This window comes from Calliopsis andreniformis, chromosome 10 (genome assembly GCF_051401765.1).
Source record: "Calliopsis andreniformis isolate RMS-2024a chromosome 10, iyCalAndr_principal, whole genome shotgun sequence".
NCBI lineage: Eukaryota > Metazoa > Arthropoda > Insecta > Hymenoptera > Andrenidae > Calliopsis > Calliopsis andreniformis.
The window spans coordinates 17,909,534-17,922,664 of record NC_135071.1 but is presented as its reverse complement, the minus strand read 5'-3'; the positions used below and the strand labels follow the sequence as shown (position 1 = coordinate 17,922,664).

The 13,131-nt window shown below is 39.0% G+C and overlaps 1 protein-coding gene across 1 annotated transcript; it reads right to left on the bottom strand.

Annotated features, from left to right (window-relative positions):
- Positions 1–6,686: 6,686 nt before the first annotated feature.
- Positions 6,687–12,838, bottom strand: LOC143184700 (uncharacterized). Its single transcript, XM_076387122.1, has 13 exons — positions 12,724–12,838; positions 11,576–11,688; positions 11,263–11,444; positions 10,894–11,156; positions 10,625–10,820; positions 10,276–10,565; positions 9,788–10,188; positions 9,564–9,709; positions 9,154–9,482; positions 8,944–9,078; positions 8,685–8,866; positions 8,459–8,613; positions 6,687–7,589 (listed from the first exon to the last, which is right to left on the bottom strand). The coding sequence occupies exons 2-13, from the start codon at positions 11,652–11,654 to the stop codon at positions 6,687–6,689; spliced, it is 3,261 nt and encodes a 1,086-aa protein (XP_076243237.1). The 5' UTR covers positions 11,655–11,688; positions 12,724–12,838.
- Positions 12,839–13,131: the final 293 nt, after the last annotated feature.

Sequence of the window (13,131 nt, the reverse complement as noted above, 5' to 3'; positions counted from 1 at the left end):
GATCACAGGCGATCGATCTATCGAGCACTGGCCGCGAGTCGTTAACAGGTGAACTCTGTCAAGGGACGCGGGCAACACTTCGCGGACTCGCTCGACGTGGCCCTCGCTCCACAGGATGGAGCTATTCCATCGGAGGGAACGTTGCAACGTCGTTGGCGGACACCCTCAGCGATCGTCCGTCTTCCACACCGGTCCCCATGCACTCCGCCTCGTGTTTCACCCCTGTCGATCATCCGACGGGCGACGTGACGCGGCGTACCTCGCACGTGACACTCGTCGTCGCTCGTGGAGGTTAGAGGCGCGCGTCTCGCGGGTCACACACGTCTAAGGGAGGACTTGCTGCGGTTACGGAGCGCGTAACCCCTCGGCGAACGGTCGCGCGAGCCAGAGATAGAAGCGGCACGTACCGGCGCACACCTACGCGGGAGTGTGAACACTGGCGGAATCGCTCGGAAGGGAAGGAGGCCTCTGCCCCCGCAGAGATCCACGGAGATTGCCGACGCGGGCCGAGCGCGCACGAGCGGCGCGTACGGGCGACCAGCAGCCCCACTGCGCCTCCCAACCCCCAGCGGCGGCCGAGCGCAGTGCGCACGCAAACCACTTGACACGATGGGAATGAGAAGGCAACGCAGATGCGGAAAATCGACGGAAAACGTCGTCAAGATGCCGCGGACGCGCTCGTGGGAGATCGAGTACGTTCAAGGCCACTCTTACGACGATTATGCTTCTGGAGGCTGGGAAGAGGGATTAGGATTCGTGCCGTAGGTATATGAACTTAACCCGTTTTTAATATTCTGAGGGACGCCGTTTTTTGAGTTTCGCGTTTCAAATATTTATTAGAAAGGAATTGGGTGGTCGAATTTGAATTCCTGGGTCGAAGGAGAGCAGACTGTTCTATGCGCTCGTATAAATCTTGGAGTCTTCAATTATTAACCCCTTCCTGCGCAATTTTCTTTCGGAATGTTATTGGCTTCGCTGCCGATCTGGAACGTGTGAGTATCGCAGACTGCCGAGAACAGAGCTTGTATTGGACGAATATAGGTCTCTCACGCGATGGTGCGTGAGCGGTTACTTGCGAAGTATCCTCATCACGTGTTACTGCGTAATCGGCAGCGAAGGTACCTGTAAAAAGGGCACGAGTTAGACTCGTCAAAGTGTGGCAAGGGGTTAGAGGCTATTTATGCAATCGATGAGCCGAGCACGAGCCGAGAAAATATTATAGATACTGGCGAAAAATCACAAATACACAATTACAGATTATAAAACACTATCGATACGTGTTTCGTCGGAACTCGTTGATTGCGTAAATGGACCTTACTTGAGGTTCTGGGATTTGATGTTGCGTAAATGGACTCTATTTTACATTGGTGTGTTAACACACAAAAACTCGAATTTTGAGTTGATTAGGATTCATGGTATGGGTATATGAACTGTATTTGTGGCTTGTTACCCACATTGTTTGTGGGTTAAGACATCAATGCAGAAAAGGTTCCAAATGATGGAGGTTGATTATTCTCTTTAATTTTGAGGCTTCTCTTTTAAGAAGAATTCGATTTAAATGAAGTTTACGAGATTTAAGTATTAAAGGGCCGAGGTCAAGGTAGCCTGAATGTGGGCTACCTCCCTTTAGGCTAATAATGGTAGTTACGGTGTAAGTTTCTGCGAGAATGTAGTAAAACTTGTTTTAACTCTTAACTACTGTCGTGATACTCTTTTGAATTCTTCTTTTTATACTTTTGTGAGGTATTAATTTTATAAACACGCCCTATAAAAATGTACTTCAACCGAAATTTGATGGACTCTCTGTCCTGAAGAAAATTGATACATTTTTTTAATATTTCTTAATCTCATGTTTTAGATATTTGGAATAAAGAATACACACTGAAACAAGAGAAATTACAAAAAGAACTGAGACTGTAAAATATTCAGCTGGATGTTGGAAACCACTGCAAGCAATACTACTACAAGGTCTGTTATCATTTATATTACTTTTACAGTAATCTTATGATCATGAATATATTTTATTATCAATTAAGGAATTTGGCACAGAAAAGGGAATCTTGTTAGAATAAAACAACGTTTTATACAAATATTCCAATATTTTATACTGTTTGGAAATCTTCAGTAGAGTAGCACGCATAATTTTGGGACACCCTGTATGCACGTTAATTCGACATCTGTTGTGCACTTGTGCAGGGTTTAATAAACAGACGTTTAGCTTGAATTAATATCTTTGAATTTTAAAGGATAAATTACTCTTCTGCTTATTGCATTATTTACACACTTATTTATGCATTATTTATACAATTATTTACGGTCGAAAAAAATAATTCATAGTATTTAGAACAGTTCGAAATAGAATAATAGAGCTTTTTAACAATTAAGACAATTAACAAATAAAACATTAAAACTTGCTAAATTTTGTATTACTACTTGTGAAAATTCTAAGTTATTACCGCGGTAGAAATTCTTGTAACATTTAAAAAGTCTCGTAACTTGACCTCTAAAAGTTGGTGAAAATTCAAACAGATGTTTATTTCTGGGAATATTAGCCCCCAACATAAACAAACCTACAGGCAGTGTTTCGAAACGAAAGCAAGTCCGTTAAAATTTAACAAAAAATAGAAAATAGTGAGGTAAACTGTAGCTTTATAAATTCGTATGATTACAAACTATTTGAGTCAGGAAAAAATTGAACAATAAATTAAGCACGTTATGTATATTATATTATATAGTATATATACAGGATGTCGGATAAGATTTGAACATTTAAAAAACAAAGATCCTCTATCGAGAAGCTTTGAATAATTTCAATGGAAGATCTTTTACTTGGCTTCATTAAAAAATACATGTTTAGCGTGATAAATGTACCTACATGTCGCTCGTTTACAATAAGAACGACATACTAAGAAAATAACTCAATAAATTTTTAATAGCTCTAAAGTGAGAAATAACTTTTGAAGAGCTGCAAAAATGGAGTGATTAAAGAAAATCAAAAATATTTACAAATTAAAACGTTTGGATATTCAATTTAATTTAAAAATTCAAATATTTTTGAATAAATCATTCTTATTGCATTTGAGCAACATAATACAACATTACGCACCAATATTCTTAAGCTGTCTATCTCGAGTCACGTACGTACCGTACCTCAAACAACACCTGTACACAAGGTGATTCTTTTAACAATATTCGAGCCTTTTGAGCCCTTTTTAATCGTCACAGAAGACGCGTTTAAAAAGGAATCTGCTTGAAACGTTGCCTTCTGTGACAATCAGAAAAGCAAAGAGATAGAAGATTCACCCTGCACACAAAATAGATAATTAACACGACAGAGAAGAGAACAAATAAATACACTAAATTATATTAAAACATATTCGTTATTACAAATTGTAGTGTGCGGTCTTCTAACGCTTTGGCATTCTACTTCATTTAGATAGTCTCGTTTTTGAAGCTCTTATACGTCTGCAGAAGTAACAATCTTATTTTTTTAACAAGATACAGATTTTCAGTGGAACAAGTCAAAAGATGTTAACGTTAACTATGGTTTATCAAGAATTTCGCTGTGGTTTTCAAAGGACCACAGAACTGTACGGATCTTGAAACTTTCTTATCATACAAGATTTCTCAAGCAAAGTTAATAAATGTAGCAAAACAATGGGTGATAAAAAATAGGGATTCGTATACATAAAAATATCTTCCCTTTTTGCCTACACAACAAGCATCTGCTATACATAATGATCTAGTAGTTCACATAAGAATTTCAAATTTAATACGATTCAAGGCACATCCCAGGGAGGGCATTATCACTGTACCGACGGGTCCCAGGTATCTAAACCTCTATTCAAATCAGAAAATCTGAAAATGGCGCCAGCACTATTTGAATATTTGACAGAAAAAGTCGATATAGTTTTAAATACTGAAATAAATTGAATCTTTCAAGTAAAAGTTACTAAATAAAAAGAGAGACAATGAACTACATAAAAATAACAAATTCGAATCAGGTTGCATTCATATTCTGCATTAATTATTACAAATAAACATCTTTATGTCTAATTATAATGTACATTGTTATTTTATTCCATGTTAAATAATTTACAATTAATTTCTAACTAGCAGTGTTAATATTCTCTCAAACTTTGGGAATAATCGCACCGGTCACGTTACAAGTCACTCTACATTAATAACAAAGAACACATTATCGTTTAAAAATTTAAATCTTAGATTATTAAATGGGTATTCGGGTACCCATCACTTCCGATACCTGCGAGCAAACTTACGTGGCAAGAAATTTTCAAGATCCCAACGCAACCACGATAAAAATGCTCAATTCTGAAATGTTTGAACACTGAAATATCTCAACATATTTTTATGTACAATTTTATCCGCGTAGTTAAGGAAAAATAAAGAGAGAAGTAAAGAAAAGGGGGGGAGAAAAACAGGAAGTAACAAATCGCGAGAAGAAAATTTGTTTCGTCAGTATCCTTCTTTTTCAGTCTTATAGGCACCTATACTAATCATGAGTCGAAGACCAAAAATATCAAACTTGCAATCAAACGTTATAATCGCAACGCGTTCACGTTTGAATTTACTAAAAGAAAGGAAGTGCAAAAAATTACAATTTCATTTTTCACCATTCGTTTCATTTCCCTCTCGAACGTCTTAGCAAAGAAGTGATCATTCGAGAAACGTTCTGGAAACAAGAAATACTATATAAAGAATATCCTTTCTGAAAAGAGTGTTTCGCATCGATTTAATAATCAACGGGATTAAAATTTCTCTCGTCACTAAAATCGTTCGTCGAACGTAATCGTAGTGCATTCAGAAACTTCAAGCGGCACAAAAAGCACTTTCCTCATACTTTTACGCGAAGAAGAAAAAATGTAGGAATCGGATACTTCAACTAGACGAGATAGATCTTCATAAAAACGATATTATCTTTCATTGCGAAATAATATTTCTAAATATTAATATATGAATTCACCGTCGCTGCGTTCGTTATTCCTCTTAAATTAGCGATTACTACTTTACTTCCTTTACTTTCCTCGCCGTGTAAAAAAAACACTCAAAATCGTCGTATCGAGACGTACACACAATAATGCGATATTATAGAAAATATAGAAACTATCTTTAAAATTCCTCGATTACGCGCAGCAACCGAACACTGAATACAGTTCTTTCGGTTGAGACGTCTGAAGCTCCTCTTTTCCAGCCGAAAAGGGGAACCGATTCGCTTGGTACCTTTGCAGCGTTTCCATCAAGAAACGATCCCAAAGATACGTCGATACAAAATGCTTTCTTAAGGCACACGCGAAAATGCGATATTCTCGGCGAAAGAGCAAATATCCGCGAAAGATAACGCGGTCTTCGTGGACCGGAAACTGTTTTTTGGCCCAGAGGACTCTCGTCCTCCTCGACATTGAGGATTCTCGAACGCCACTTCGTTCGTCTTATCCTATTTCGTATAGTTATAAACCGAGCATATACGCAGTCTTACAAGGCACATGTTTCTTCTTCTCTTTCACACATAGATACACTCTCAATCTCTCTCTCTCGTTCGTTCTCTCGTTCTCTCTGAATACATGTTGGATAAAGCCGCAGTGTTCTGAGATGTAGGCACGGTGCATACGAAATGGATAAAAAGGAAATCAATTCCATTCCCGTTAAAACAGAGAAGTTACTTTGGTAATGACTAGGTCATGCACTATCGCTACGCAACAAATATACCACCGTCTTCTTGCTATTATATATCGTGCGATTGGCTTCACTCTCTTACAACAGTGAAGGGAACTAAAGTAGCGCATCGTTTATTATGGCTGTGTTTACGTATCGCATCGCGCGTAATACATTACGTATAATATATCTATTAGGACTCTACGCGGTCGAACTGCCGAAGAACGAGGCAACACACACTCGAACCTGATACCTCCTGTTTTTGATTTTGCGATCGGTGCAGAATACCAATCCGCCCGAGCGCTTTACTTCCACGCGCTGCTCACCTTCGCTTTTGACGCACTAATCCCACAACTGCTCTGAGATTCCACTGGAGAAGGATTTAACGAGTGCTGAATGAAAACGGAGCGTGTTACATCAATACTAATATCTATTACGAAAACAGAATTCCAGGCTTGTCTCCAATCAGAAAATTCAATCCCATATTCGACGAGTTTCCGTTTTCATTCAGGAAAATATTTCTCTCCAAATGACTCCATGTATTGAAAACATTGACTCTCTTTAAAGCTTGCAAATTAACACGTTCACAATCTGAATCTCTAACAATGAATCCACGTTTCTCGTATCTTTATTTTAAAGGAAAAAAAAATATTCTATCAACTTCAGCACATGTAAACTTGATTAGAAAAATGCAACTAAGAAATCACGAACAGTAACTACTAGATGCAAGATAAATAAATAAAAATTCTCTGGATGAAAGCATGAACGCTAACTTATAAAGTAACCCTTTGCTTGGAGATGATAATTGATACTTGTACCACAAATTACAAATCAAATCTTTGCTCAAGCTACAGTCCAAACACCAAATCAATTCTGGCGAAGCTAACCACTTAGATCGTAAAACAAAGGGTTAAAATAGTAAAGAAAAAAATCAAGCCTTGCCGCAATACGCGTTCAACTTACACGTACCAATCAAAATTCAGAATTCACCGATCAGAGAGACTGTGAGCGTGTTAAAATTGGATACGATAATTGCTGGGACGCGGTATTGACCTCGCTTTCGAAGGTGGCAAGGAAGAAGTGGAGGCCTCGCTGCTGGCGGTACCGCCAGAATCGCGTCCTCCACTCTTGCTGCTCACAGTACTTCCTGTACTCTGTCCCCGTGAGCCAGTCTGCTTCCTCAGGGTGCCCTCGCTGAGACGACCATACTCCCCGATACGACGAGATGGTGGCGGTATCAGCGAGCGACTCTGCGTGTCCCTGTGCTTCACCTCCGAGATGGAAGCTTGTTTCTTCCGACCATTTTCACCCTGAAGACGCTCGTACTCGTGGCTAGTAATAGAAGGAGGCTTCTTCGACGAATTATTCGAAATCAATGGTTCCGTGACACCAGACTTCTTCCTACGTTGGGCCTTCATATCGAATCTCCCGTACTCGATGCTGCAGTTATTTGCATCGCGAACCTTGATGCTCGCCGATGTATCCAGCGCTGGACCTGGATCAGACTTCTTGCGCGTCTCCGTGTCGCTCAGCCGACAGTAGCGGGAGTTGGTCGATTTCAGACTCTTGGGCGGTCGTGGTAGCGAGCTGGGAGGAAGGCTCCCAGCGCGGCGTGGCTCGCCCTCCTGCATCCTCTGCCTCTGCGAGCTTCTGCCTTGCTTCTCCAGCAGCATCATATCCTCAGGCTTGCCGTCCGACAGTCTCGAAACGGTGCCCTTGAACCTCGAGGCTGCGCTCGCGAATTCCATTATACCTGGCGAGACCTCGCCCCCTGAGTCGTCCAGAAGACGGCTTTTGCTCGAGGCGGTGCTCGAGGTACCTGTGCTATCTACACCCGCCAATAGTGGCTTGGGTATTTTTCCTTTTCGCGACGCAGTGCCTGGATTAGAGAATCCTGGAAAACAGCAAAGTGCCCGCTGAAACAAGAGAACAGAACGCCTGCGTTGGAGAGGAGATCCGGGACCTGGAATGGGGTTAGTGCTCGCCACAACAGCGCATGCACACTCTGGGATCACTCGGGACTTGGACAAGGTGGTTTAGGGCTGGGTTAGAGTTGGATTAGTTTGGTTTTAAAGAGACGGGTGAACGTTGTTTACTGTACGGTTAATTATAAAACGATAAATCAATGGCACACAAATATTTGTATTAGTAAAAATACAGTTTACTGTGTTTTTGGAAGATGAGATATGAATGCATTCTTTACATATCACCTATAATTAATTTCTAGTCTTGTACAGAATTTGCTTTTCATTAGGTACTGTAGTCCTCTTTTCAGTTATAGGAAAAAATAAAGAAAAAATTAGGATAAATGATGAAAAGCATATTCTATGCATCTCTCATTGATAAAATTTGTTTTAAAAAAAATTGATTAATAGGACACACATTGTTATGCAAATAATGGCAACCGTAAACACAATGCAAGAATAGTTGATGCAGAATAGCGATATTCTACTTTCATTCATTCAATGGAAATATTAAAAAAAAATATTGAAATTACTAAGAAAATGCATCAACTATTCTTCTCAATCATATAACCAATTCAGAAGTAACATTTGAATACCTTTGATCGTACAATCTGTAATACTTTCCTACTTTTCTGTGGCTATAAAATGAACGCTAAAGAACTTAAGATACAATCGTCGCAAAATTAAGATATATTGAACGTAAACAACATGTAAAATAGACAAGATTCTGTAAAATGATTACGAAATGATTCTTTTACTATTTCAGGAAAAAACTAGTCGTAATGATGAGATCATTAAACATTTACTTGTATTTTGCCTACCTTACTAAGTAGTTGAGAGTCTAGCTCTTTTAACTGATCGTCAAGGCTTTTATTTGTTTGCTCGAAACTGCCCTGCTTTCTGTACTTGTAGCTGTCCGTAACACCGTATGAACCAGTGCTTCCATAACCACTGCCTCCACCTAGTACACTGCTCACTGTAATATATAAAAATGATATAGTCACTTATCAATTATTACACGTGTAGATCTAATAAATGAGTACTTACCAAGTTCTGGTGTGCTTGTTAACGCAGTATGATGATCTGCTGATGTACTTGAATGTGACGAGTGAGCAGCAGGGTAACTACCAACACCGCTACTACTACTACTATCTTTATCGTACGTGTGTTTCTGGAGAACTCGAATCATCGCGTCCCTTTCAGCCAACTTCGATTCTAGATCTTTCATTCTAAGTAACAATTGAACATCGACATTAATTTTATTTTAGATAATCATACTTTTACAAAAAAATGATATCGATCTTACCTAGATTCAAGATCAGCGAGTTTCTTCTGTGCGGCATGGACTTCATCCATATGTCTCATTTTCTCGGAGCGTGCTTCAGCAATTAATTTCTCGGCATCTTGACTTGTTTTTTCCAATGCAGCTATTTTGGCATCCCTAATTATTTTAAAAGAAACTTGTAATTAATGCACGTACAAAACATGAAGTTATTATTTGGAATAAGAAATTTACTTTGGAAGACTAGCTGCGTCAATTGCGGCTTGCCTCAATGCACTTTCTTCGAGATAACGTTGCTCCCATTTGGCAACATCACCTTCGAGTGACATAATTTTTTCGTCTCTTTCGCGTATTCGTCGTTTTAATTCTGCGATAGTCTCCCCGTTAGAAGACTGTTCATTACCATTAGCACCACCACCGCCACCTCCTTCTCTTAATTCTCTTTCTAATTGACCCCTCAACTGTCTCTCTGTTTCTTCTCTTCTATCACTAGACGCTTGAAGAGAAGACAAAGCTCGTTGAAGCTGGCCCACTCTCTCCACGTACACTTGCTTCTTCCGACACTATTGAAAACAATGGTAAATGTAATCCCCGTAAGCAATATATAAATGTTAATTAACGTGCTTGGAAAATAGATAATTTACCTCTTCTTCAAGACGCACAACATTTCCTTGGGCATTAGTGAGAGCAGTATCTAAAATGTCTATGTGCGTACGTTGTTCTTGTAATGTCGCTCGTTGCGCCGCTAATTCGATTTCCTGTCTTTCTTTTGCAGCAGCTAATTCTTTATCTGAAACAAATATTAATGATTAGGCATATCATTAGTTACCAGATATATTAAATCAGTAAAATACGAGAGAATACCTACTTTGCGTAATCAATTGGCCAATTAGCAATTCGCGTTGAGTTAATTCCTTTCTCATAGATTCTACAATCGGTGGACTATCGGTGCGAGCGGACAGTAAATCTATTTGATCTCTTAATGCGCGATTTAATTCGGTCAATCGCCTGCAATCGTTCTGCAGCCGCAATCTAGCAGCTCGTTCCAGCTTTTCCCTTCTTTCACACGACGCAGCTAATTCTTCGTGCGCTCTATGTACTTTCGCAATTTCTTGTTCCAACTTTTGAGACTTAGCGACCTTATTGTAACATCGTTCTAATTCTAATTTTAAGGCACTATTTTCTTGGATCACGATCTGAATCATTTCAGATGGTGGCCAAATTTCGCCTGTTGCTGTTTCTGTTTCTTCTCTCCCTTTTGTTTGAGGTCTATGAAGGCATAAAATTGAACAGAATTACTAGGAATATATGTACCATCTAATTATATAAATTTATCAGCAGTTTTAATTCAATTACCGTGGAGAAGTAGCTCGCAAGTTGTAGTTATCAATGTCTGGTTTGCCAATTCTAGATAAATCAGGTTGTGACCTTGATAATGTTAACTTTTCCATTGGTCCAACTAGCCTGGATTTTCCTTTCAGCGGTAACAAAACTGACATATACGCAGGTGGTGGTCTGTCTTCGGATTCGCTATCATTTTGTTTTCCTCTATCGCTGTCTCTCATTCTCGTATCTATATTTCCTCCATTATTTGACAGTTTACTGTATGATGGTACTTTCACTTCCTTTGCAAGATGTTTTAAAACCTGTTTGGTACAAAATGATATAAATAACAGATATGAGGTAATATGAATAAAACAATTACCTGTGACTGACTGAGATAATCATCCGGTATGTCTGTAATTTCTTGGCATCCTCCATTACTAGGTTGTTCATAAACGTGATCTTCATGAGATAAATTTGATAGAGATTGCATAGTAGGACTGTTCGAATGTCCCTTCCCTCCACCATCACAGTACAAGTACCCCATGTCTCCATGCTCCCTTACCACACCAGACAACCTGTAGATTAAATAATCAATATTTATTCAGAACTAAAGAAAAACTGTTATCTTCTACAAAAATTTAATATTACCTTCCAGATGGTACCCATGAATTATCATCATTTGCATTGTGTATGATGAGTGTGTTATATGAACTTGTAGACACATCTAGACTACTTCTATTTGAGCCAACACTGGTACGATTACTTAAATTATCTTTCAAACTATTTCTGTTTGAACCATTAATGCTATCTTTCAAACTGTTCCGATTGGACCCATTCAAATTCTCTTTCAGACTGTTTCTGTTGGATCCATTCAAACTATCTTTCAAACTGTTTCTGTTGAGCAGGTTACCCTAGATTGCATTAAAATGTTAAGGTGAAAAAAAATCAGATAATATCTGCACCTACTTCATGAATAATAAAATGCAAAATAATTAAAATTCAAGTTAAACAACTTACTTGTATATTTGGTATATTTTCTTTATGACTGGAAGACCTGGATGGGCTTTGCTGCTGATTTTCTTGACCTTGAGGCTCCTGGCGTGCTGTGTGTCTTATTACATATCGATCTTCATTGGTTAGATTCTCATTTGAGGTTGAAACATCAGTCTCACTTCCACTTAAACTTTGTGGAAGACCACCTATTAAATATATCATATGTATTTTGAGAAACTCTTACAAATGTTTAAAAGTAATAGTTGTGACCATGAACCTTTCCATATATTATTTTTATTAACAAATGGCAACATATATTTCAGATTAATGTCTATACCTTGCATTGATAACTGTTTCCTCTGTATATTATTATTAGAAAAAGGCAAGAATCTGCTACCTTGTTGTAAAGAACTCATTTTTCTACTCTTTCATTTATGCCTTAGGTTTTATCTGAAAACATAGTATTGAATACAATTTTAGTAACCCTTATAGTATGTAATATCATAGACCAATGAACTTGAATTCTTTTTGTACCAAATATAGTAGAAATATTATATAAGCGTACAGTAGTAACATAGTTATCCAAACCAAGACATTAGGTGTACAACTGAATTCTTTGCCCTTATCTTCATAAAATTCAACACTTATCCATACAAAATTCATTTACCACTTTAAAAATCGATATTTAAAAACTGCGACAGGACAAGAAAAAGCTTAAACTTCAAACAGATATCTCTAGCTTAGCTTGAGAACACTGAATCAATTTGTACACCTAATAAATACTTTCATTGCCTCTCTCAAGTCTCCACGTTACACTCGAAATGCCATTTTACGTGCACTCACTTCGGCCTTCGCTATTCAAAATAACATTCGAAATATCTCTGTACCATCTTTTACCCAGATCCAACTAAAACATTTCCTAACACTTCACCTCGAAGCTCTCTACGAAAATCCGAAGGAGGATGCGAACAATTACTCACAGATCGGAATCATTCTCACATATCTCCGAACACTAGAAACCACTGGGGGACGAAAACTTGGCTCGTACGACTCTTATTTGACACTACGCGGCATTCGAAAAACGAGGGACGAAGAGAGAATTATACTGCGAATCCCTGTTCAAACGCGAGACAGCGACGTTACAGTAATGGTAAAGCAGAGCACTCTGACAGAGGTGTCAACACTCTGGAATGTTGATAATCCGGAGATATTGAATTTTTCGTTGATGCGTAACATAGCAGCGGGAAAGTAATTCGAGGTCCCACGGGCCCGATTCATCAACGTCGAACCGCCACGAACACGACAAGGCCGTTTTTGCACGCGTTCTCAACAATTTCGATGGCTTTCCCTACTTGAAGGGCTGTATAAATAAACAAAAGAATATCCTCGAACTGCATCCCACGGAGGATAGCCCCCGTACCCTCCTCGTTATCTAGAAGAAACGCAAGCAGATAACCGAACAGGATTCTGCTCTGATTTACTCACATTATGCGAAGGTGCAAAAACGGGACGAGTGTCGTAATTATTTCAATAAATTAGTACACTTTACTGCTCCACGCACGAAGAAATAAAAATCGCTAGTTCCCGCATTCCTCATCAGGGTGCGACGTGGACGAAAACGGGATACGCTCTTCCTGACTCTCCTCGAGACTTTCCCAACTTTTTTCATCGCCCGCGGATGATTCACTGAAAAGCAATGCGCGAGGAATGTCATCTTTGTGTCCCTTTTTCTTTTTACTCCTGCCACGTTGCGATCGGTGCAATGATTTCCTATCTTTTTTATAGATTCAATCAATGTTTCTGCATTTTGCTCGGTCGCGAGCGTTTTAAGTCGGGTTCATTGTTCTTTGGAAATATCATGGACTTAAAATCGCAGGCTCTGGCTTTCTGGAT